Source organism: Oncorhynchus gorbuscha, linkage group LG11, assembly GCF_021184085.1.
Source record: "Oncorhynchus gorbuscha isolate QuinsamMale2020 ecotype Even-year linkage group LG11, OgorEven_v1.0, whole genome shotgun sequence".
In the NCBI taxonomy this organism is placed as follows: Eukaryota; Metazoa; Chordata; class Actinopteri; order Salmoniformes; family Salmonidae; genus Oncorhynchus; species Oncorhynchus gorbuscha.
The window spans coordinates 75,725,546-75,753,268 of record NC_060183.1 but is presented as its reverse complement, the minus strand read 5'-3'; the positions used below and the strand labels follow the sequence as shown (position 1 = coordinate 75,753,268).

At 40.8% G+C, this 27,723-nt stretch overlaps 1 protein-coding gene and 1 long non-coding RNA gene across 3 annotated transcripts in view; both read right to left on the bottom strand.

The window, feature by feature from the left end:
• Nucleotides 1-27,723, bottom strand: part of LOC123989475 (ras-related protein Rab-3C-like) — a 65,867-nt gene that overhangs the window by 18,494 nt on the left and 19,650 nt on the right. For both annotated transcript variants that reach the window (XM_046290517.1, XM_046290516.1), the window contains exon 3: nucleotides 16,166-16,284. In XM_046290517.1, the coding sequence (XP_046146473.1) occupies nucleotides 16,166-16,284 (119 nt within the window). The remainder of the gene's footprint in view (nucleotides 1-16,165; nucleotides 16,285-27,723) is intronic.
• LOC123989478 lies at nucleotides 73-7,881 on the bottom strand. Its single transcript, XR_006830560.1, has 3 exons — nucleotides 7,795-7,881; nucleotides 7,481-7,643; nucleotides 73-293 (listed from the first exon to the last, which is right to left on the bottom strand). It is a non-coding gene; the product is annotated as an uncharacterized LOC123989478 (long non-coding RNA).

The window sequence follows — 27,723 nt, the reverse complement described above, 5'->3', positions numbered from 1 at the left end:
GATAAATTCAAGGTGGGACTTATTTTATTTTATACATCATAGAAAATCCTGTTCTAGGAACAGGTTGTGCACATTGTCTTTGTTGAAGCAAACACCCCTAGTTAGAAACTTTGTTGTAGCAGACTTTGTTGTAGCAGAGTTATTTCTGAATAGGAGTAATTCTAGGGCCCCCATCCTGTTGAAGCAGGGTGACCCTGTAGGAGCAGGGCGACCCTGTAGGAGCAGGGCACATCTCAGATTGGGATCTTTCTTTCAAGCAGAAGTATCCTGGTTAGCGACGTGGTTGTGTTTCTCTGTTGAAACAGAGAAGCAGCCATGGGATGATATGACACGGTTACGAGTTATGTGATCCCAGGGCACAATCCTGAGATATAAAACATATTCCTGCAGATAAAAAAATATAAACAAATTTAAAGGAAAATGTATTAATCAGTGTATTTGTAAAACAGTTGGTTATGATTGGGAAACCAGCCATAAATGTAAATCCTACACAGAAATGTAGGGTTTACCTTGTGGATACAAGATTTATAATTACATAGTGCAAAAAAAACATTTTGTTGGAGGAGAAATACTATTTTCAAATGATAAGAAAGGTAGACGTTCCTAACCAAATACTGTTTGTTTTGTGTTTGTTTTTGTTTCCTGGGTGTATGTATTGACCAGAGATTTATATTATGGACGCTATCAGCACGACTGGCTGCACTGTGTGATCGAATAAAGGAACACATATTCTCCAGTAGTAAATTGGCAGATGTTCCAGTATTGGTTCGATTACAAGGTATTAAAACCATTACCAATTAGGCACATACCCACTTCCCTGGAGAGTAGTTATGGTATCACTACCTTAGAAAATAGTGTAATTGGCATATATTAGAGCGGTGAATGAGTAAATCTAAACTCTTTGGCCACGGTCAGGAAGAGGTAAACTATAGGAAAGGAAGCACAAAGATATTCTACCCATTTGGCTTGAATATGAAAAAATCCAACCATGGATAAAATTGGGCAGCATCTCCCTGCTGACTGGAAATATGCGAGAGAGGATACAAATTCTTTGCTTTAACTAATTATGGCAATTTTTTAGTTACACTATGAACCGCATAGCATATCATTACAGCAGTATGTACCGGTAATAACTGTTGGCTACTAATATATCAAACTTGTCAGTATATTAGCTATGTTATCCAACGTTTATTGACATCAGTATTCACATCATTCTTAGCTTATCTAAATGGTATATAACATGAAAAAAGCCTAACCAGCTCTGCTAGGGTGGGTAAATGGTCAAAGTGAGGATGTGTTCTCTTATTTGTGTCTGGAAGTAGCAAGCAAGCTCGCCAACTTTGGCAAGTTAGCTTGGGTGCTTGACTGCCTTTGTGAAGTCAGAGAGCTTGGATCAACCCTGCTCCTTGGCCAGAGAGGGCAGTGTGTGCTCTAAACAGTCTGCATTTCCAAAGCACACAAAGTAGTAAATGTCTAACTATTATTTGTTATTCTAACAAGCTAGCAAGAGGCCGCATAGCAACAGCATCAACTTTTGGTACACATTGTAACGGTTTTGACTTGAGGTTATTCTTTAAGGGGTGCCAGGTAGGTTGTCCTACCAGAGAAAACATTGGTTTCTCCTTTTGGTTTGGGTAGGAATGAGTCCCATCTGGTCCGTCAAGTCTACACCAATACAAAGGACTTATGTAAAAGTCAGGATGGAAATAAACTTTTCATAAACCCTTAAAACATTGGAAAGAACTTCCAAAACAACTATATTCTTTTGCGTGGGTTGTATTAACAACATCAATGATTACACACACATATAATAATATAACACAATGAGTTCTGGTTCCTCCAGAAATGTCCTGTACCTCGGGCCTAAAAAGAGTCCTGCCCGGTAGAGTTCAGTTAACTCAAGTGACTTTTGTCACACAATGTTTGCCCGTTCATTCAGTGTAGCGTAAACACAGTATTAAACATACCATCAATATAACAATTATTTTACCACTGAACTTAAAGCGTATCAACTCTTACTAAGTCCTCAACTGCAACTAACTACATAAATCATCACAGTATACATCACATCAAAACAAATGAAATACCGTATACAAAAAGGTTGTGGTCAGTCAGACAATCCAATCCGCCAATAGATCTCCAGCAGAGAAAGGCCACGAAGAACGGAGAGGTGTAGTCCACGGACGGGTAAACTCTATTAGGCTACAAAACACACATTTAACGGCAACAAAACAAACGGAATAGAGAAGCTTCGGAACTGAGGGTTGAACACATCCTCATTCACGTCTCCATCACAACCCCACTTTTGCGCAGCTCATGCTGGCTATTTAATTGGGAATTAAAGGGAAAGCGCCCTATTGGAAGAAGCTGCACTGAGACGGTTCAGAAAAATTCAGGGCCGTCACAACATGCAAAGCTCAACATCAAGGTTACCATTTGGTTGCAATATACTAAAATGAACTAATAGTATATAGTATGAAGTATATACTCATTAAGCATGTAGTATATAGTATATTAGTATCTGCATTTGAACACAGCTTGGGTATGTGAGTATACTGATTGAATGTGTACGTCTGCTTTGATGGCAGCTTTGAAACCTGTTATCAGCATGGGAATTGCGGGGTTAACGGAAAACTACCGAAGCGCAGTGTGTGGGGCCATTCGTCATTCGAAAAGTGAGTTTGAGTGTCACACCCTGATCTGTTTCACAGGTCTTTGTGATTGTCTCCACCCCCATCCAGGTGTCGTCCAGCTTCCCCATTATCCCATGTATTTATACCTGTGTTCTCTGTTTGTGCGCTGCCAGTTCGTTTTGTTCATTCATACCTACCAGCGTTTTCCCCCTTGCTCCTGTCCTATCTATAGTGCCTGTTTTTTAGTTTTCCTGGTTTTGACCGTTCTGCCTCACCTGACCCTGAGCATGCCTGCCGTTTTGTACCTTACCCCACTTTACTGGATTATTGACCTCTGCCTGTCCTGACCCTGAGCCTGTCTGCCGTCCTGTACCTTTGCCCTTCTACTCTGGATTACCAACCTCTGCCTGACCTGACTCTGAGTCTGTCTGCCGTCCTGTACCTTTGCCCTTCTACTCTGGATTACCAACCTCTGCCTGACCTGACTCTGAGCCTGTCTGCCGTCCTGTACCTTTGTTCAAATTAATAAACTTTTGTTACTTTGACATTGTCTGCACCCGGGTCTTACCTTCAAATGTGATAGTTGGGGCAATATTTGTTAACTTTATGACAGGAAAATATGGGGAATTCACTTACCCTAATCAATGAAACTATTAATTCTTATGGGATTTTCTCAGTCCGGATAATACATTTAAATAAAATAGCCCATACGGATCGCAGTGCCAGCTGTGCCACCAGAGACTCTGGGTTCGAGCCCAGGCTCTGTCGCAGCCGGCCGCGACCGGGAGGTCCATGGGGCGATGCACAATTGACCTAGCGTCGTCCGGGTTAGGGAGGGTTTGGCCGGTAGGGATATCCTTGTCTCATCGCGCACTAGCGACTCCTGTGGCGGGCCTGTGGCGGGCAGTGCACGCTAACCAGGTCGCCAGGTGCACGGTGTTTCCTCCGACACATTGGTGCGGCTGGCTTCTGGGTTGGATGCACGCTGTGTTAAGAAGCAGTGCGGCTTGGTTGGGTTGGGTTTCGGAGGACACATGGCTTTCGCATCTCTCCAGAGCCCGTACGGGAGTTGTAGCGATGAGACAATATAGTAGCTACTAAAACAATTGGATAACCACGAAATTGGGGAGAAAAGGGGGTAAAATAATATAAGGCTTGAAAACATAAGGCTTGAAAATTCCTTTTTTTCCTCAGTAAGAGTTAGGGAGAATTAATACTCAATGTAGACAACTTGTAATGACGTAAGAAACCAAAATATGGTTTCCATAAAATGTAAAATCATTGCGGAGTAAATGTGATATATTGAAGGAATTTTATTATGTCGCAAGGAAAAATATTATCTGCTTTTATTGACCTTGCCAGATCTGTTTCCAAATCAATGAATGTCGATTCAACTCGTTGACTACTAAATCCCCTTTGTGCATGGGAAATCTTTGCAAAGAAACACGTGGATGAACTTTAAGGCTATTTTCTGGTAATTGTGTTCCAGATGTTAAGACAACAAACCATTATAATTGGGTTATTTGCAGGATTTACTGGTCATTTCAATAGCATTGGATCCATGTTACTGACTGAATTGAAGTTGTGGGCAGAAAGAGGTTCAAGTATTGTGAACATTTTAATTAACATGAAAATGTATCTTTTCCCTAATGAATTGGCTGATGTATTTTGTGTATTTGGCGCATTACATGTTAATATATTAATAATATACATTTAATAAGTGTGAAGTAGAAATAAAATATCCTATAGAGTTTGGTATTAAAAATATAGAGTAATGTTGTTTGGATAAACTGAAATGTAAACAATGCCTTCTAATAATGTGAATGGAAATATATTTAGTGGTTTTTGGATAGTCTCAAATAATGCCATGTTGTAGTCCACGGGTGAAAGCGAGTCGTGCTCGCTGGGCTATATCAGGCTGTAACGGGCGCAGTGGGACATTTGAAGCAGAGGTCTGAATAGTTCAATCGTAAACGTTCTTTGACAGTTTCTGGTTATTGTTGCTGAGTTTTGTAGTTTAGGTAACACCAGTGAATTAGAGCCGAGTTAGAGTCGGGTTAGAGCCGAGGTATCTTGAATTTTCTGAAGTTATATTTTCTGAGTTTTAATTGAACATGTGTACTCTTTTGATAAGGAATGTACTGAAGAAACTGTACCCTTGAATATGAAATGTATGACATGTATGACATGTTTTTAAATAATTAATCTAATACAGAAAGAAACACATATTTGAAGGGTTTGAATGACCTCTGACCTCTGTCCTGACTTTCTAGTGTGGTTTGATCACCCTCACTGGAAAGCCAAGAGATGGTTGGTTGATGATTTAAGGTAATTTGTAATATTGAATTGAAGGTAATTTATAATACTGATAATTACAGAGAAGTTTATAGTTAATAGTTATACGTGTGAAATCGAACCACGAGAAGGACAGAATTGTCTCTAGTCTATTTTTCTATTCCTTGAATCAGGTTGTGGGTCTAATTTTTTTTCTTTATGGAGTTATTATGGGTAGTGATTCTAATTCGATTTTGTTATTTACATTTTTTTGCTTTAATTCTTAACCTGTAGTGTTGTTGTTTTTTACACAGTCACAATGTCAATCATGTGTCAAAATTGGGGGAATTACCAGTCTTGAGGTTTTTGTATTGAAGTTTACACACCTTGAGTGATATGTAGGTATGTATTGAGTGATATATGAAGGAGTGTATTGTTGCGTTGTTTGTTCTGTTGGATGATCTGGATCATTTCCTGATCCTATGATTCTGCGATGAGGTTGACAGTGTGACAAGGGGAGTATAACCAATTTGGAAAAATTGTTTCAACAGAATGTGTTGTAATTCTCTTTGACATTTGTTTTAGAGATTTGTATTAATAATATTGGTCCGATGTAATAACGTCGTAATAACTTCATAATAACTTCGGATTAATATTATTAACTTGTCTAAAATTGTTAATTTGGGGTATCAGGTTGATTGAGGAGATTTACACCATGCTAAATGTATAGTTATTTAGACTAAGAATGCATTGAGATAGCGATCTGTCATTAACATGTCACTCACAACAGTGCAAGACAGGGATAAACGGGGGCTGTAATAATAAAAAGTTAATACTGGTAATAAGTAGTACAAACTGTCTATATATGATCCCGTTTGTAAATGTATATTCTAACTGTATTGGTGTGTGCCAAGTTGATGGTCTTGAATTTGAGTAATAGACTCAACGTGGAGCACTACATTTGGGTTGAATAACATTGATAGTAGGGTTTTTATTTGACCGTGTTATTAGAATTCTAATGTTAAAGCACATCAATACATATGGCTTTCTGGATGATACAGTACAAATGACTTGATTATGTTTTAGTATGTTTATAACTATGTAAATGGAGTAGCAGTAGGGACTAATGTGTTATGAATTAGATAGAATGATTCATTGTGCAAAATGTATTTGTAGCCGGAGGCTAAGTACATACGGGGACAGAATGTTTGCATAAGAGTGTGCCAAATGATAGGTGACCATTGCTGTACATTCCTACCCCAGGGTGAGGGTAACTTTACTATTGTAGTTGAACATCCGAAAGAGCTCAGCGGTAATTGGAATCCATTTGGATGGGTTCAGTCATTAATTGGTGTTATGGGAGCTACAATATTTAATTGGTTAATTTATGGCTTAGTCCTTTTTTTTAACAATAATTCTGATTATGTGTTAAGAAATTGTACAGCAAAGACATGGAGACTATTCTTGCCATGCCATTTCTGACCGCTGAAGGAGACGCCTCAGAACCCTATTTACCTGATTTATTTCCTATTCCTGATTACATGTCTAATGAAGACTATGATAATCCATAACACAGAGGTAAAAATATTGAGTTAATGGTGCAGCGTGTCCATAGGCCATGCTCACTGCGGGGGTTATGTAATGGTGCTCCCATGGTAGAGGTAAGGGCCTACCGTCATGGTGACCCTGTGGCAATATGGACAGTCTCAACGAAGTTATTGCCTTGTGTGTGGTGATAAAGTATGTACTGATGTTTGAATTCATATGTTCCTTTCCCCTTTCTGAGAATGAATTGCACCATATGAAGGGTTGAAACTCAATGACATTGGAGGTAATTTACAATTGTAATGTAAGAAAGTATTTTCTTTTCCCTCATGTTAATGCTTGTTTAATGAAAATACTGGTAAGTAATGTTATATTATGTTGAGACTTAGTCTCAAAAGGGAGGAAATGTTGTGGAAAATTACATAATTAGTCATGCTAGGTTTTACTGCTTAAAGAATAGTCTCTTGTTATATGCTAGTGTTTTTTCTAACCTGATACAAACGTGTCTTGGTGTGAAATAGTCATAAGACTAGGCTTACAGCTAAGAGACGTTTGGGTGCAACCGCAGCATGTGAAATCCTGTGGGTTTACTATCAACAGAAACTCACATGTATGGAACCTTGCAGAAAGGAGTATAATATAGTGTTGTTGTGAATGCAGTTAGACTGTTGAGCCCTCAGGCTATCAACCTTGTGCTATCTTGAGTTTACACAGACAATGCATTACCTTTAACACACTATCTGCTGACTGCCACATATACAGAAAGCGGTTGTATGTATTTTCTCTATAAAAGCATTGAACTGTCACGGTTCGTGGAGTTTTTCAACTATGCACTGTTGAGTGGGTAGTTGATTCTCCATTTTTGCAAATCTTCTGATAAAGTGTTATTTGAAAGAATCTGCAGTCTCTCTTCCCTTTGATTAGCTATTACACGACAGTATTTTATACAACAATAGCAATAGACAAACAACAACACTAAGTCAATAACAAATTTGAAAGACTACAATATATACAATTGTATTGTTTACCTCAGTCAACACCTGCGTCTCACATCCATACTTTGTGGAGGCCTGGATGCTGCTGTTGTGTGCAAAGAGAATTACCATCAGGTTGTTCTCCCAACCTTCCTGGTACCAATCGAGGGATTTGCCCATGGCAGTTTTGAGGGTCTGGTTGGTCCATTCACCAAAGCTGGAGGAAGGGGTAGGAAAGCGATATCTATTGACAATGTAAGACATTGAAATATGTCTGATTATGTACCATGGAAAAACAAAAACAAATTGTAAAAAAAAATAAGTAGAACAAACCATTGGTGACAGAATATAACCTATAACATCCGTACCTTGTTCCAGTGTGCATGACCTCGGTCACTCAAGATGACCTCAGGAGAAGCGTTGGTGTTGAAGATATCCACCATCGCCTTGGAGGTGGCCTCACCAGTCTCGTCCTTGATGGGTATCACACAAAACTAAAATACATTTTTTGATAAGTTACAGAAGGGAATTTAGAGTTAAGCTCTTCCTTTACTGACCTTAATGGGTATTGCCTTCAGCCACTTGGTAAAGTGATCAGTCACCGTCAGACACCAGCTGTTGCCATTCCTAGATTTTGTGAAGGGTCCGATGAGGTCCACCCCTAACATTTAAAGTGTTAGTGAGAAGATTACTTTATTCTTACCTGTATCTGTATCATACAGTATGCATATTTTCACATTTGTAAGGATACTGAAAACACATATTCAATAATATTGAACTCTGCTGTGATCAAATGAAGCAACCATTACATAACTTATCAAGGCAAAATTTGAATTGGGATACTTACCGATCATGTGCCATGGTGAAACAACTTTTATGGGCTTCAACTCTGGCACCACAAACTCTGTCTTCTCAAATTTCTGGCAGGCTAGACAGGGTTCTGACATTGAAGCTAAAATGGACCAATTGAAACATTGTGTGCTCTCTGATATGACATTCATTGAAATCCTAATAATTTCAGATATAATAGAATACGATTGATAAACAAAAGGTTATTTCACTTGCCCATCTGTCCACCTCCTTGACAATTCCCCATCAGAAGAAGTGTAGGTTGATTTTGGCAATTGTGCGCTGCACTCAAAGGGCCAGCATGCATCTGGGTCAGCACAGCCTCCTTCTCCTCCTTAGTAAAAATCAACCTACTGTGTAGCTTGCCATCCTTCCTCCATAGGTACATATAATTGCCTAACAAGTTGGAAGAGTTGTTTAAATATTCAAGTCTAAGTACATTTGTATGGCTGTCTTTCTGTTTTTGTTTCACTCTTTCTGTCTGTCTTCCACTCTACCTCTCACTCTGTCTAGCGAAGCCACCTAGTTAAGGGAATGTGGAATTACCATAATTGCTACACCTATCCATTTGATTGATCAGGGTTAACTTATAGCTAGATACCTCAATATGACAGACATGTATAGCTAGCAACATGTAGATAACTAACTAGCTAGATGGAAAATAGTTGTTGAAAAATGGTTGTACATACTGTAGCTAAATCCATCCAGTTATCTAGTAGAAGTTAACTGCTTAACGTTACTCTGAATTGTGAATTTCTCTAAATGTTGCACCTCTTCTCGAAATCAGGGGTGCCTTCATAGTACTTTGCCTGGTTGGAAAGATAAATGAACATCTCCTCGAGGGATGCCATTGAAGTGCAAGCTACATTCAAACACAAAGCTACAATAACAGTCACAATAGTAGCTAACGTTAGCTAAATAAAACTATCTGGCTAGCTAGCTGGCTACCTAGCCAGCTACTGTAACTGGCTAGCTGACTAGGCAGGCTGGGGTAAATAAGTAGAGTAGCTAGCAGCGTTAATCTAAAAACAGCTTAAATGATTTCTTCCTATTTTACAATATTTTCTTATATGGTGAAGAAAGAGTGTTCTCTTTACATTTTTTTTGTCCTCTGAGGCAGCAGATGGTCAGCAGGTTGTCACTGTCAAAAACACCATCCTTGGAGAGCAATTCTGAGGTAATCATTTTGCGCGGACTGAGTGAGCGCTTATGAGGTGAAATAGAACTAGAACTGCCCGCGTCCCCCTTCCTTCGCGACCGCTATGAGGAAAAATAGAGCCAAGCAACCAGCACAGCAATGGACGCTTTGGTTCATTACGTAATCTGGTAAGAATTTTGCAAGTTCTAGCAACAGTGCTAGCAACAGAAGCTAGAACTCATTGAATCCCATTGTGACGCAGGGGGTAGAGGGGGTGTGGGGGGGGGGGACTTTTTGGAATGGGGACACTATTTGGCATGACAGGGTCCTAAGCAAGACACCTTTTACCATGTTTTATGCCATGCTAATGATATCTGAGTGAGAGTGACTAACAAAGTCAATGGGGGTCCCTGGGCGGTATTGGGCTATGATCACTACAAGTTTAGATAACCAGCTAGACTAACTTACCAATCAAAAAATGTTAGCTGACATTGCTAATTTGAGTACCTGTCAGTGACTGACAGATCAAGAGAAAAACTGCTGATGCACAACCAAATTTCAAACATCCACCTCATATATTCTTTCTACTACTCTATTTCTCAACAGTAAGTTGAGACACCGACTGAGTTACTGAAATTATTATTATACTTGTCGGGCCCCCTAGTGGCCTGGGGCCCCAAGCGACCGCTTATGTCGCTTATGCCTGGAGCCGGCCCTGCAAGTCAATGATACTGATATTAGCATGTCCAAATTATCCTAAAGTATCCAATATTGATTGTGTGATGATGTCTCTTATAGATGACATCATTGAGATGTAGATGAGTTTGACATGTCATTTAGTAATTTGAGTGAACTATCCCTTTAAAACACAATATCACTACACAGTGGGAATTTATCTTCTATACGCATCTAATATGACATCCACATTGAGTTATCACTACGTGGCGACGATGCTGGCATTAAGTGTTCTTGTGTGACAGTTGACTACTCAGAGGCCTCCGTTCTCCAACTCTCATTATGAAGGGAGTTCAGGGAGGATTCTCTTAAAAGTACTTCCTGAGGCAGTGGATTTGGTGTACTGAAATAGTTGTGACATAACACAGTTGGGTGTAGAACTTCACATGACAGGCTGTGTCACAGTGGGGTTTAGAACTTCACGTCAGGCTGTGTCACAGTGGGGTTTAGAACTTCACGTCAGGCTGTGTCACAGTGGGGTTTAGAACTTCACATGACAGGCTGTATCGGATTCTCTCCCCTCACCCCTTCAATGGCTACAGTTAGCCATATTACAGTTCAGGGCTTACAGTTGGAGAGATTTGAAAGTATCAAGTAAGAGACAACTAATAAGGCAAAGCAGTGAATCATTTGCATTTTCTACCCAGCACGTGGGCTATGACTGAGGTTGAATTAGCCTACAAAATGGTTGAGTGAAATCTCTCATGCGTCTGCACACTCTCTCCTTTTCTCTCTCAATATCTTGCTTTTCCCAAGCGCGCTCTCTCTCCCTTCTTATATCTCCCTTCTTCCCTCTCTCCGTTGCTCTCACACTCCCAATAAACCTAGCACCAAATCATGAGTATCCCTTTTGAATACCATTCAGCATACTGTTATTCATACTGCTGGCTGTAGCTGAGCAGGGGTTAGGCCTGGTTCAATCCTTGGAAACCATGCGAGTGGATTTTCTAACCAGTCATCTTGGATTGGTCATTGAGCATTATGGGGAAATACAAAACTATTAGTGTAAACTCTACACAACATCCCTCTGGGAGTGGAGAGACTTGGGTCTTCCTGAGTGTCTCAGAGTAGGATTGCTGATCTAGGATCAGTTTTCCTTTTTAGGTCATAATAAATGAGATAACATTTGTGTTCCGGCGCCGACTGAGATGGCCGCCTCGCTTCGCGTTCCTAGGAAACTATGCAGTTTTTTGTTTTTTTACGTGTTATTTCTTACATTAGTACCCCAGGTCATCTTAGGTTTCATTACATACAGTCGAGAAGAACTACTGAATATAAGATCAGCGTTAACTCACCATCAGTACGACCAAGAATATGTTTTCCGCGACGACTCCATTTTGGATCCTGTGTTCTGCCTTACAAACAGGACAACAGAATGGATCGCATGCAGCGACCCAAGGAAACGACTCCGAAAAAGAGGGAAACGCTTTTAATCGGCGGTGTTCTGGTCAGACTCCGAAAAAGGGCACATCGCGCACCACTTCCCAGTATTCTTCTTGCCAATGTCCAGTCTCTTGACAACAAGGTTGATGAAATCCGAGCAAGGGTGGCATTCCAGAGGGACATCAGAGACTGCAACGTTCTCTGCTTTACGGAAACATGGCTTACTGAGAAGACTCTATCCAGGGCGGTGCAGCCAACGGGTTTCTCCACGCATCGCGCGGACAGAAACAAACATCTCTCTGGTAAGAAGAGTGGCGGGGGCGTATGCCTCATGACTAACGGGACATGGTGTGATGAAGGAAACATACAGGAACTCAAATCCTTCTGTTCACCTGATTTAGAATTCCTCACAAGCAAATGTAGACCGCATTATCTTCCAAGAGAATTCTCTTCGATTATAATCACAGCCGTATATATCCCCCCCAAGCAGACACATCGATCTTTGTCTACACACTCATCTCATATGTATATACTGTACTCGATACCATCTACTGTATGCTGCTCTGTACCATCACTCATTCATATATCCTTATGTACATGTTCCTTATCCCCTTACACTGTGTATAAGACAGTAGTTTTGGAATTGTTAGTTAGATTACTTGTTGGTTATGACTGCATTGTCGGAACTAGAAGCACAAGCATTTCGCTACACTCGCATTTAACATCTGCTAACCATGTGTATGTGACAAATAAAATTTGATTTGATTTGATTTGAACATGGTCAGGGGGGATCTGTTCTTAGATCAGCGCTCCTACTCTGAGACGCTTTATGAATAAGGGCCCTGGTCTGGATGTGGCATCATGTCAGTGCACCTCAGCTGTGCTCATTTTTAATCCAATGACCCGGCTAATAACCCCTACATGGTTACCGTGGTTACACCCAAGGGTTAAATGGAAGGGGATGAGAGTTCTGTCCTCTGGGAGTCAGCATTCAGAGGGAATTGTGCAGATATCTCTGTTAATACTCTCTCCAAAGTGAAACATAAAACTAGGTTTCTGGCAAAAAAACTCTAAATATCTGGATAAGAATGCATTGGTGGCATTGGCAGGGATTCTTGTTCAGTGCCACTTCGACGATGTGTGCTCTTCCTGGTACAATAAGCCCCCAAGATAATGAAAAACAAACTGCAGACATCTCAGAACTAATTAGTCAGGATTATTCTTAAACTTCCAGAACATACTCATAATGACCATTCCCATTTTGAAAGCCTCAGATGGCTCAAAGTGGAGGAGAGAATCTCTCAGATTAGATTGTGTCCTGTACATCAACTTGTCCACAGTATGATCCCCAGGAACCTACAGTGCTCTCGAATAGTATTCAGACCTCTTGAATTTTTCCACATTTTGTTACGTTACAGCCTTATTCTAAAATTGATTAATACCCCATAATGACAAAGTAAAAACTGTTTTTTAGAAATGCTTGGAAATTTATAAAAAATACAATACAAAAATAACTTATTTACATAAGTATTCAGACCCTTTGCTATGAAACTTGAAATTGAGCTCAGGTGCATCCTGTTTCAATTGATCATCCATGAGATGTTTCTACAACTTGGTTGGAGTCCACCTGTGGTAAATTAAATTGATTGGACATGATTTGGAAAAACCTGTCTATATAAGGTCCCACAGTTGACTGTGCATGTCAGAGCAAAAACCAAGCCACGAGGTCGAAGGAATTGTCTGTAGAGCTCCGAGACAGGATTATGTCGAGGTACAGATCTGTGGAAGGGTACAAAAAAATGTCTGCAGCATTGAAGGTCCCCAAGAACACATTGGCCTCATTCATTCTTAAATGGTAGTTTGGAACCCCCAAGACTGTTCCTAGAGCTGGCCGCACGGCCAAACTGAGCAATCGGGGGGAGAAAGGCTTTGGTCAGGGAGTTACCAAGAACCCAATGATCGCTCTGACAGATCTTCAGAGTTCCTCTGTGGAGATGGGAAAACCTTCCAGAAGGACAATCATCTCTGCAGCACTCCACCAATCAGGACTTTATGGTAGAGTGGCCAGACGAATGCCACTCTTCAGTAAAAGGCACATGACAGCACGCTTGGTGTTTGCCAAAAGGCACCTAAAGACACTCAGACCATGAGACACAATATTCACTGGTCTGATTAAACCAATATTGAACTCTTTGGCCTGAATGCCATAGCGTCACCTCTGGAGGAAACCTGGCGCCATCCCTACGGTGAAGCATGGTGGTGGCAGCATCATGCTGTGGAGATGTTTTTCAGTGGCAGGGACTGGGAGACTAGGCAGGAACTAGGGAAAGATGAACAGCGCAAAGTACAGAGAGATCCTTGATGAAAACCTGTTCCAGAATGCTCAAAACCTCAGACTGGGGCAAAGGTTCACCGTCTAACAGGACAACAACCCAAAGCCAACACAATGCAGGAGTGGCTTCGGGGCAAGTCTCTGAATGTCCTTCAGTGTCCCAGCCAGAACCTTGACCTGAAGCTGTGCAGCGACGCTCCCCATCCAACCTGACAGAGCTTGACAGGATCTGCATAGAAGAACGGAAGAAACAGGTGTGCCAAGCTTGTAGCGTCATACCCAAGAAGACTTGAGGCTGTAACTGCTGCCAAAGGTGCTTCAACAAAGTACTGAGTAAAGGGTCTGAATAACTATCTTCATTATGGGGTATTGTGTGTAGATTGATGAGGAAAAAAAACTTTTGAAAATATTTTAGAATAAGGCTGTAACCTAACAAAATGTGGAAAAAGTTAAGGGGTCTGAATACTTTCCAAGAGCACTGCAAATAAACACTATGACATAGTTTGTCCATTAGCCTTGTTATGTAAAGACTGTTGTTCATGAATCATGGAGTATATATCATAATATAAATAAGCAATAAGGCACTGAGGGGGTGTGGCCAATATAGCACGGCTAATAGCTGTTCTTATGCACGACGCATCGCAGATTGCCTTGAAACAGCCCTTAGTCGTAGTATATTGGCCATATACCACAAACCCCCAAGGTGCCTTATTGCTATTATAAACTGGTTACCAACGTAACAGTAAATGTTTTGTCATGCCTTTGATATACCACGGCTGTCAGCCAATCATCATTCAGGGCTGGAAACACAGTTTATAATAATAAGTAATATAAATGGTTAATACATTTTCATATGCATTGTGTCTATCAAGCATCTAATTATGCTTGTATCAGCTGTTTATAATCACACCAAATAAAGTTTTTCACTCAGCTAGTCCAGAAGTGGGCTTTCAGTGTAACAGGTTGGTCCATTAACTGACCACAGGCAGCTGTGCTGCTCTAGACCAAACAAGACCACAGTACGGTGTACATTTTAGGACCCCCTCAGCCTCAAGTCTCACACCAGTCTCAGATTTCAGTCCTGTACTGAAGAAGCAGAGTGTATGTGATGAGGGCTACAATCAATAGATTTAAATATTAAGCCCCTCCTCTGGACTGCCGTTTGCTTCTTTTCTGTCCCTTTTTCCTTTTTGTTGTTGTTTAAATATCATCCAGTTTAGTGATGCAAGCATATAGTCCCATTGAGAAAGAGCAAACCTTTCCCTTGGTCTTCCTACAGTGCAGTAGTAACCTCTGAGGAACTATAACCGAATTGTGATAAAATAGGCCTATGGGTAAGCTTGCATGAAGTACCATATGCATCTTCTGTGTTGTGTTAAGATAATATTGAATTAGTTAAAACGGAAGTGCTGTTCATGGAACATTTAACACGTTTGACATAGTTAGCTGGTTGTCTTGGTTGAGAGCTTGCTATGTTGGCTACTAGCTAACGCTGGGGGGTTGTGGTTTGTGGTTTATATCGCGTTGTTTCATTTTAAAATGAATAACAGCTAAATTACATTACACCAAATGAACTATCTAATATAAGCAAATTATCTAGCCAATATTAGCTGCTTAGCATAGCCTACTGTTCTAGCTAGATAGCTACCAGAAAGCTAGCTAGGTCAACTTCTCAACCAAGACATAGCAAACGAGCTAACCACCTTTTTACTAGCTTATGATTTGTGAAACCACAATATAGGCCTTCTAAAGACATTCTGAAGAGTCCATTAAGACTGTATAAGCTAAAATGTTTGAGTGAAGTGCGACTGAGAAGAGTTAGGCTATAATGCATATTCAACCATTCAACTCTACCTTAGTCAGTGTTCACCACACATTGTGTAACTATTCTCTCTCTGTAAACACAGACTGTGTGTTGTAAGGACATCTCCCCTGCTGTCGGAACTATACTATGTGACTGTAGCAGCTATCGTTCCACACTATGCTTCAGGGTCCCCCCAATGTGAGGGAAGAATATGGAGTTTCATGCCATGCACTGCTTCCCATTGTTTCCACTTAAGCCTCAGTGCACAAAACGGTTGCCTTCGGCCACTGAGGTGGAAGCCATGTTCAGCCAAGCTAACCAATGACTCATCACACCGTTTATTGGAATTTCTTCCGTTGTTTGCCTTTTAAACAGGGTGTACTGTATTTGACATTAAGGATGTAAAACAACACCCTATTACGGACACAAAGGGTTAGACATCCAACTGCCATGACACACCTGGTGAAGAAAACAGACAGAAGTAAATAGTTGACTCACCAGTCCTGCACACAACCGAAGGACTCCTCGTTGGTGATGTCATACATCAAGATGAAGCCCATAGCTCCTCTGTAGTATGCTGTGGTAATGGTCCGGTATCGCTCCTGACCCGCTGTGTCCTACAGACAGAGATGGACATGCATCTTTCAGATAAAACTGTCAGTTTCAACATAGACAGCCAGACAGTCTAGTTACCTGGAGTAAAGACAGGCAGACATGCACACAAGCACCCCGACAGACAGGCAGACATGCACCCCGACAGACAGGCAGACATGCACACAAGCACCCCGACAGACAGGCAGACATGCACCCCGACAGACAGACAGACATGCACACAAGCACCCCGACAGACAGACAGACAGACAGACAGACAGACAGACAGACAGACAGACAGACAGACAGACAGACAGACAGACAGACAGACAGACAGACAGACAGACAGACAGACAGACAGACAGACAGACAGACAGACAGACAGACAGTTAAGACAGACAGGTGACAGACAGACAGACAGACAGACAGACAGACAGACAGACAGAAGACAGACAGACAGACAGACAGACAGACAGACAGACAGACAGACAGACAGACAGACAGACAGACAGACAGGACAGACAGATCAGACAGATACACACAGACAGACAGACAGACAGACAGACAGACAGACAGACAGACAGACAGACAGACAGACAGACAGACAGACAGACAGACAGACAGACAGACAGACAGACAGACAAAGACAGACAGACAAGACAGACAGACAATTCCCAACAATACAGATATCACTCCCCAATGAGTAGACCTAATTGTTAATAAGCATGGTGAATCAACACAATCTGTGAATTTGTATTATAAAGTAGCAGTGGTAGAGAATAGGTGACCATCCTAAACAAGTGGTACGAACAACCTCGCTAACTGTCTGAATGCGGCTTATTATCATCAATAATCCATTGAGAGATTGAACGCCACATAATTCAGGCCAGAGATACATCACTGCCTGATACACATCTACAGCTCAGAGTAAAAAACAATCACTTCATCACCGACAGTCAGCTGCTCTTGCACTTTGCTTAATGACTACCGTACGCACCGATAACAACCTCAGCCTTTAATTGAGCAACAGAGAGAGAAAGAGAGAGAAAAAGGGCCACTTCCTGTGCAGTGCATTGGATGCGTCCCAAATGGCAGCCTATTCCCAACAATGCAGTAGTATCTAACAATTCCCAACAATACAGTAGTATCTAACAATTCCCAACAATGCAGTAGTATCTAACAATTCCCAACAATGCAGTAGTATCTAACAATTCCCAACAATGCAGTAGTATCTAACAATTCCCAACAATACAGTAGTATCTAACAATTCCCAACAATGCAGTAGTATCTAACAATTCCCAACAATGCAGTAGTATCTAACAATTCACAACAATACAGTAGTATCTAACAATTCCCAACAATGCAGTAGTATCTAACAATTCCCAACAATGCAGTAGTATCTAACAATTCACAACAATGCAGTAGTATCTAACAATTCCCAACAATGCAGTAGTATCTAACAATTCCCAACAATGCAGTAGTATCTAACAATTCCCAACAATGCAGTAGTATCTAACAATTCCCAACAATGCAGTAGTATCTAACAATTCCCAACAATGCAGTAGTATCTAACAATTCACAACAATGCAGTAGTATCTAACAATTCTCAACAATGCAGTAGTATCTAACAATTCTCAACAATACAGTAGTATCTAACAATTCCCAACAATACAGTAGTATCTAACAATTCCCAACAATGCAGTAGTATCTAACAATTCTCAACAATACAGTAGTATCTAACAATTCTCAACAATACAGTAGTATCTAACAATTCCCAACAATGCAGTAGTATCTAACAATTCTCAACAATACAGTAGTATCTAACAATTCACAACAATACACACAAATCTAAAAGTAAAAGAATGACGGCGTGGTAATGACTAAAATACAGTAGAATAGAAAATATACGTATGAAATGAGTAAAGCAAATAGCTATAGCCCAGTCTAGTGTTTCCACAATCACTATCACACCCGGACTGCTGGGTTTGCTTCCACGCTTCCGTGCCTCTGTTGCCATGGTAACTGGGCATCTGGGAAGTGGTGGTTGGGCGGCCGGAGGAGAGGGGAGGTGGACAAGGGTGACAACAGAGGAGAGGACGTGGGGTCCTTGCTATCCGGGTTCCTTGGGAAACGTCCCCACCCCCATTGAAGTCCAAATGTAAAATAGTTAAGGATCGGGTTAAGGTTAGGGTAAGGATCGGGGTTCATTTTTAGGGTTAGGGTAGGGACATCCCAAGGTTCCCAGATGGCTGGATTACAGGCGTTGGGAGACCAATAGGAGCACATCACTGTCTGAGGCAACTACAGACCACGTCCATCAACATAGAGAACAGTGGGGAGAGGTGGGGTTCTACTAAACATAAGCTTCACAATAGGTTATTTGCTAATGTTAATCACTTAGGACTTTTTACATGTAGGAGAGACACTGGACTGGCTGGAATTCAGGGCAACCTCCATGTGAATCATGCTAAATCTAAAAAGCCATTTGTGTGTTCTAACTCTGCATGTCTGCTAAGTTGAGGCCTATACTAGCTACAACCCATATATATATATACACGGGATCTTAAAGTGAATTCCTAAGCTTTCTGCCCCTCATAACGACAAAAACTGTTCACGGAACTGGTATTTTTTCCTCTGTGACATTGGCAGACATACTGTGCAAGAGCAATGTCAATTCAACCCGCAGGACCCTTATTCAGTTGAGAAAAGTACAGATTTCCCCAGTGGCATTCTCTTTCCTACAGTATCAAGTCACTCGAAAACTCCCCACTGAAGCAGAGTTAAAGGTCATAAATTGTTCTTATGTCTAAATACAGAATTCTAAAAGGGAATTTAAGCATATTTAGATACAAAAACAAAAATATATGTGTGATCATTTTCTACTTCCAACTTTTCTGAGATGGATCAATCAAACAACATATTTGGCTCAGTGTTAAATATGTTATTATTTTATACACCTTTATACAGCCTAAGCCTACAAACGCTAATATCCATACAATATGAACATGTCATTACGGTATTAACCATAAGCAATAGACTTCTATTGAGACGAGATTTCTCTCGTCTCAAACCCTCTCAATCCATATTCTTCTCAACCCATCTCTCAAATCTGACATGTCATCGTTTCAATCCCAATTTACCTGCAACTAAAACAAACACCACCACTGTTGCTAAGCACTCATTGGTGTTTTTATTGAAGTGTCCTCTCATCAAAAAATCTATATTGAGTGGAGCAGACGACACAAAACCCCTCAACGACGGGTTCAACCAATCAGTCTAGCAGAAGCAGCCTGCTAGACCACGGCACTGGACCATGACTACGTGGTCATTTTGCCTTCCGTTGCTGAGCTGCGGCTTAACTCAGTTTGAAGACCACCGAGCTCTTATCAGACTGTGGCAGCGAGGATATGCTAGGCTAAACACACACACACACACACACACACACACACACACACACACACACACACACACACACACACACACACACACACACACACACACACACACACACACACACACACACACACACACACACACACACACAGAGAGAGAGAGAGAGAGAGTGCACATGTACATGCACACACACTCAGTCATCATGCACATAAAGTGTATAAACAAGCACACTGTTAATCACTTGCCCTCACTTTACTCAAACTTGCATACAGACAGGCACACACACACACGGTTTTGTATTGCCATCATTGTGGGGACCAAATAATCGATTCCCATCCTAAATCCTTTTTCCTTAACCCCTTACCCTAAATCTGACCCTAACCCTTAACCTGACCATAACCCCTAACCCTAAAGCTATACCAAACCCTAACTCTTAACCTTAACCCTAAACCTCACTGTAATGCCTAACCCTAACCTTAATTGTAACCCTAACTTTAATTGTAACCCTAAACCTAACATAGCATTTCACCTCGTGTGGACCGGCAATTTTTCCTTGTTTAACTATCCTTGTTAGGACTTCTGGTACCCACAAGGATATTTAAACAAACACACACACAAGCAACCCCCCCCCCCACACCCACAAATCCCAGCCTGATATGACAGTAGAGTACAGTACTACAATCACACGGTGAGCCAGTCTGGAGAGTGAAAAATCAAGTCTGTCTGGCAGGGAATATATGAGAGAGAGAGAGCTAGAGAGAGATAATTTAAGGAAAGCTTTGATTATGTACAGACTCAGTGAGTATAGCTTTGCTATTGAGAATGGCCGCTGTAGGCAGACCTGACTCTCAAGAGAAGACAGGCTATGTGCGCACTGCCCACAAAATGAAGTTAAAACTGAGCTGCACTTCTTAACCTCCTGTCCAATGTATGACCATATTAGAGACACATATTTCTCTCAGATTACACAGATCCACAAATGATTCGAAAACAAATCCAACTTTGATAAACTCCCATACTGTTTATGTGGTTTTTGGGAAGGAAAGGGGGTTTTGGGAAGCAGAGGTGGGATCTCTCTCTCTCTCGCCCCCACACTTCCCAACCAACGTCACCATCTCTCCCTCTCCCCCATTCCTAACCAACCTCCCCATCTCTCTCTCTTCCCCCCTCTTGTTACATGCGTTGTGTTTTGTGGACATCACTGGACAGATGTTGCTCTCTGGTTTTGTGATTAAACAAAACCAATATTTGCCCTATATCGGTCTGCTAATACAGCACTAGTAAAGGCCCAGTGTACTACTTTTGTGAAAAATATTCACATTTTTCAGGGGGTGCTGCATCACCCGTGGCTATGCTTTCAAAATAATGAACCAAGAAAGTTTGAATGGGGAAGAGAGAGCTATAATATTACTACAGACGTTAGATATGGAATTATTATGCAAGTATGTGCCAAATTCCTGTTTTTATATAAAATTTTATATATTATAAATAATACAAAACATACAAATGACATCATCATGCAAACATCACATCTGCCCAGACCCACTAGTCCCCACCCCTATCCCCAGCACCCTTATCACCTTCTGCCACATGACCTCAAACTGCACCATTTTGTTTCTCTCCGTAGCCAACACTCTTTCAATTTCTTGATAACAAAGCATTTGACCTTTCCATTGTGTGAACAACGGAGGATTGGCTGATTTCCAGTTATGAGAATATGTTTTTTAAGATAATTGATGAGACGAGTATTGTCCAGCCCATTGGGTATCTCACTGCACCCTCATACAGTATGTCATATCTTGAAATATACAGACAGACAAACTAAAAGTACATTTACATTGTAATACTTCTGACATCCATCGTTCAAACTTTGCCTAGAATTTATAATTTTATAATTTTGTAAAATCCCCAGAAGGCATGAATTATGGAGTCATTAGATGTTTTACACTTCAAATATGAATCTGCCATTGTGCTGTGGAATTTGTGAATTTTGTCTCTTGTATAAATACATTCTATACAGTAATTTATACTGGATTAAGAGTACATTTTTGTTACCTGTAATCTCATTAGTTATGTTTCAACATTCCTTCCATCTTATGCCAATATCAATATTTTTTTCATCTTGGTTCCAATAATAATAATAAAAATGTGTATAGGCTCTTTGCAAGGTTTTCTATAGTTTATCTATCATATGAACATCCTTTGGTGACTCAAATAGGATTCCCTCGAGATTACTCTGATGTTCAAAAGGTTTCAAATTAACATTGTGTGATATAAAACTTTTAAATTGGATGTATTTGAAAATACCTACATTGGTCAGTCCAAAATGGTTTTTTAAAGCTGTCATGGAAATAAATGTATCTCCTATTACCAAGTCATTTACAGTTTCTATGCCTTTAGTTTTCCATGTGGACCAATTTATCGATGAATTATAAAAAGCTGTCCAAGGATTGTTCCATAAGGTTGTGTTTCTAGGGAGTGAAATTGGTTCTTGCAAAATATACGTTTTATTTTCTTCCATATTGTTATCGTGTTCTTAACTATTAAGTTGTTAATGTTCTTAGCTTTATACTTTAAAAATAGACATGAGCATGCGCATCTTCAATATGTACCCATTGTTCCTCTTTAGTGCATTTAATAACTAGCCCTATGTAGCAAGTAAAAGGGTAGGGAGTTGATACAATTCCAAGTCTGGAAGGTTAAAATCGATCAAATGTATTTATAAAGCCCTTTTTACATCAGCAGATGTCACAAAGTGCTTATACAGAAACCCAGCCTAAAACCCCAAACAGCAAGCAATGCAGATGTAGATGCACAGTAGCTAGGAAAAAAATCCTTAGAAAGGCAGGAACGTAGGAGTAGAAACCTAGAGAGGAACCAGGCTTTGAGGGGTGGCCAGTCCTCTTCTGGCTGTGCTAGGTGGAGATTATAAGAGTACATGGCCATTTAAGACCAGATTGTTCTTCAAAATGTTCAAACGTTCCTAGATGACCAGCAGAGTCAAATAATCACAGTGGTTGTAGAGGGTCCAACAGGTCAGTACCTCAAGAGTAAATGTCACTTGGCTTTTCATAGCCGAGCATTCAGAGGTCGAAACAGCAGGTACGGTAGAGAGTCGAAAACATCAAGTCCGGTAAACAGGTCAGGGTTCCCTAGCTGCAGGCAGAACAGTTGAAACTGGAGCAGCAGCAAGACCAGGTGGACTGGGGACAGCCAGGAGTCATCAGGCAAGGTATTCCGGAGGCATGATCCTAAGGCTTAGGTCCTCCGGGAGTGGAGGGAGAGAGAGAGAATTAGAGGGAGCATACTTAGTCACACAGGACACCAGATAAGACAGGAGAATTACACCAGATACAACAGGCTGACCCTAACCCCCCCGTCACATAGACTATTGCAGCATAGATACTGGAAGCTGAGACGGGTGTGGGTCAGGGGACACTGTGGCCCGTCCGACGATACCTCCGGACAGGGCCAACCAGACAGGAGGGATATCCGCAGACCACCAACTTACTACCCTGAGACAAAGCTGAGTATAGCCCACGAAGATCTCCTTCACCGCACAAGCCCGAGGGGGCGCAAAACCGGACAGGAAGATCACATCTGTGACTCAACCCACTCAAGTGATGCACCCCTTCTAGGGACGGCATGGAAGAGCACTAGTAAAACCAGTGACTCAGCCCCTGTAATAGAGGCAGAGGCAGAGAATCCCAGTGGAGAGAGGGGAGCCGGCCAGGCAGAGACAGCAAGGGCAGTTTGTCGCTTCAGTGCCTTGCCATTCATCTTCACACCCCTGGGCCAGACTACACTCAATCATAAGACCTACTGAAGAGAGGAGTCTTCAGTACAGACATAAAGGTTGAGTCTGTGTCTCTCACTTGGATAGTCAGATCATTCCATAAAAATTGAGCTCTATAGGAATAAGCCCTGCCTCCAGCTGTTTGCTTAGAAATTCTAGGGACAGTAAGGAGGCCTACGTCTTGTGACTGTAGCGTATGTGTAGGTTTGAAATCAGCCCTAGCACTAACAGGAAGCCAATGTAGAGGCTAGCACTGGAGTGTGCTATGTTTTGGTTCTAGTCAGGATTCTAGCAGCCGTGTTTAGCACTAACTGAAGTTGATTTAGTGCTTTATCTGGGTAGCTGGAGAGTTGAGCATTGCAGTAGTCTAATCTAGAAGTGACAAAGAATGGATTAGATATTCTGCATAATTTTTGGACAAAATGTTTCAGATTTTTTGCAATGTTACGAATATGGGAAAAAAACTGTCCTTGAAATATCCTTGATATGTTTGTCAAAGGAGAGATCAGGGTCCAGAGTAATGCTGAGGTCTTTCACAGTTTTATTTGAGACAACTGTACAACTACCAAAATTAATTGTCAGATTTAACAACTTGGGCCCTAGAACTAGCATCTGTTTTGTCTGAGTTTAAAAGTTAAACATTTGACGCCATCCACTTCCTTATGCCTGAAACACAGGCTTCCAGGGAAGGCAATTTGGGGGCTTCACCAAGTTTTATCGAAATGTACAGCTGTGTGTCATCAGCATAGCAGTGAAAGTTGACATTTTGTTTCCGAATGACATCACCAAGAGGTAGAATATATATTGAAAACAATATATTGAACCTTGAGGAACGACGAAACCTAGGATTGATTTGTTAGAGGTCAAACCATCCAGAGACAAACTGATATCTTTCTGACAGATAAGATCTAAACCAGGCAAGAACTTGTCCATGTAGACCAATTAGGGTTTTTAATCTCTCAAAAAGAATGTGGTGATAGATGGTGTCAAAAGCAGCACTAAGGTCTAGGAGCACGAGGACAGATGCAGAGCCTTGGTCTGACACCATTGAAAGGTAATTTACCGCCTTTACGAGGGCAGTCTCAGTACTATGATGGGGTCTACGACCAGCCTGAAACATTTCATATACATCATTTGTCTTCAGGAAGGCAGTGAGTTGCTGTGCAACGGCTTTATTTTTTAATTGATAGGAATGGGAGATTCAATATAGGCTGATAATATTGTTTATTTGTTGCAATTGCAAACGTAATAAAATGGTGGTCCGATAGTCCAGGATTATGAGGAAAAACATTTATATACACAATATTTATTCCACTACATCCAGGGTATGACTGTGGCAGTGAGTAGGTCTGGAAACATGTTGGACAAAAAACAATGAGTCGATGATGACTCCAAAAGCCTTTTGGAGTGGGTCTGTGGACTTTTCCATGTAAATACTAAAGTCACCAAAAGTGTGATATTATCTGCCATGACTACAAGGTCCGATAGGAATTCAGGGAACTCAGTGAGGAACGCTGTATACTGTCCAGGAGGCCTGTAAACAGTAGCTACAGTTGAAGTCAGAAGTTTACATTCACCTGAGCCTAATACATTTAAACTCAGTTTTTCCAAAAGTCCTGACATGTAATCCTTGTAAAGATTCCCTGTCTTAGGTCAGTTAGGATCACCACTTTACTTTTAGAACGTGAAATGTCAGAAAAATAGTGGAGAGAATGCTTTATTTCAGCTTTTATTTCCTTCATCACATTCCCAGCTGGTCAGAAGTTTACATTCACTCAATTAATATTTGGTAGCATTGCCTTTAAATTGTTTAACTTGGGTCTAACGTTTCAAGAAGCCTTCCACAAGCTTCCCACAATAATTTGGGTTAATTCTGGCCCATTCGTCCTGACAGAGCTGGTGTAACTGAGAGAGGTTTGTAGGTCTCCTTGCTCGCACACACTTTTTCAGGTCTGCCCACAAATTTTCTATGGGATTGAGGTCAGGGCTTTGTGATAACCACTCCAGTACCTTGACTTTGTTGTCCTTAAGCCATTTTGCCACAACTTTGGAAATATGCTTGGGGTCATTGTGCATTTGGAAGACCCATTTGCGACCAAGCTTTAACTTCCTGACTGATGTCTTGAGATGTTGCTTCAATATATGCACACAATTTTCCTTCCTTATGATTTCTTCTATTTTGTGAAGTGCACCAGTCCCTCCTGCAGCAAAGCACCCCCACAACATGATGCTGCCACCCCCATGCTTTATGGTTGAGATGGTGTTCTTCGGCTTGCAAGCCTCCCCCTTTTCCTCCAAACATAACGATGGTCATTATGGCCAAACAGTTCTATTTTTGTTTTATCAGACCAGACTTCAACCTAAGTGTATGTAAACTTCCGACTTCCACTGTATAAAAAGTGATTGAGTAGGCTGCATAGATTATGACTAGATGCTCAAAATACGAAAACAAACAGTCTTTTTTGGGGGGTAAATTGAAATTGGCTGTCATGAATGTTAGAATGTCATGGTCACCAGTGTAACGAGGAGGAGAGGCCTCATTCAACACAGTAAATTCATCAGGCTTGGGCCATGTTTCAGTCAGGCCAATCACATCAAGATTATGATCAGTGATTAGTTAATTGCCTATGACTGCCTTGGAAGTGAGGGATCTAACATTATGTAACTCTATTTTGAGATGTGAGACGTCACAATATCTATCAATAATGACAGGAATGGAGGTCTTATTCCAGTGAGATTGCGAAGGCGAACACCTCCATGTTTTGTTTTGCTCAACCTAGATCGAGGCACAGACACGATTACTCGATGCCGACATCTTTCTAGCTGATTTACACGCTGAAGCTATGTTGCGCTTGGTGACCTCAATTTGCTTAAAATCAAATTGTATTTGTCACATACGCCGAATACAACAGGTTTTAGACCTTACAGTGAAATGCTTACTTACAAGCCCTTAACAAACAATGCAGTTAAGAAAATACCTTCAAAAAGTAAGAGATAAGAATAACAAATAATTATTTGGGTAGTTATTAAAGTGGCATTGAATTGATAATAACAGAGAGTAGCAGCAGTGAAAGGGGGACTATTTGCAATTAGCTATTTTGATTAGCTGTTCAGGAGTCTTATGGGTTGGGGTAGAAGCTGTTTAGAAGCCTCTTGGACCTAGACTTGGCGCTCTGGTACCGCTTGCCGTGCGCTAGCAGAGATAACAGTCTATGACTAAGGTGTCTGGAGTCTTTGACCAGGCAGTGATGCAACCCATCAGGATGTTCTCGATGGTGCAGCTGTAAAACCTTTTGAGGATTTGAGGATCCATGCCAAATCTTTTTCAGTCCAGTAAAACGTTGAGTGAGGAAAAAACTAAGACATTGGGAAATGTGTTCAAAGTAAAAAACGAAAAGTTTGGCAGATAGCCAAGTAGCAACAAACAGCAGGGAAACAAAACTACCCTCAGATGTAGGAACATGAAAAACGCTCCTTTTTATTCTGTTATATTTGCCCATATAAAAGTATGTTATGACTGAGTATACTTTTTAAAATAATGTCTTTGTGTGTGGTAATAAAAGTAAACACAAAAACTTTGGGAGCCATGCCAATCTAAAGAGGTTTATTCTACCGCTAAGATTTATGGGAAGGTTATTCAATTTAATTACACCTGCTTTAATATTGTTGAGTAATGGAATAAAGTTACCTTTATATATTTGTTTGTTGTCATTTATTAAGCATCCTAAGTATTTCATATTTTTTGTGGTCCAGTTAAAGGATTGCTGTAGATCGTGAGTCATTTTTTTCCGTATATTTTATAACCTGATATTTTGGAGTGTTCTGAAAATATTTTTAGCAAAGAGGACCCTGGGTGTGGTTTAAACCAGAGGATTTCACGGGATTCATTTTTCTAAACTGCACCCTGTTAGGCCTAAAAAAAAATGTATTTATAAAAATGTATTTATTTAATTGACTCTTATGACAGAAGCCTGGTGGTTTTTATTGTAGGCGAAGATATTTCAACATGGCTATACGATAAAAAGCTACATTGATCACTCATGCTTAAATCAAATCAAATGTATTTATATAGCCCTTCGTACATCAGCTGATATCTCAAAGTGCTGTACAGAAACCCAGCCTAAAACCCCAAACAGCAAGCAATGCAGGTGTAGAAGCACGGCTGCCAAATGTATAGGTGTCCCCTGTTAGTGATCATACTGGAGAGGGAATGCAAAACAACGACGCTGGACAGAGTGGAATCAGGTGTATCAATAAGGCAGTTTATTGAGTCAAA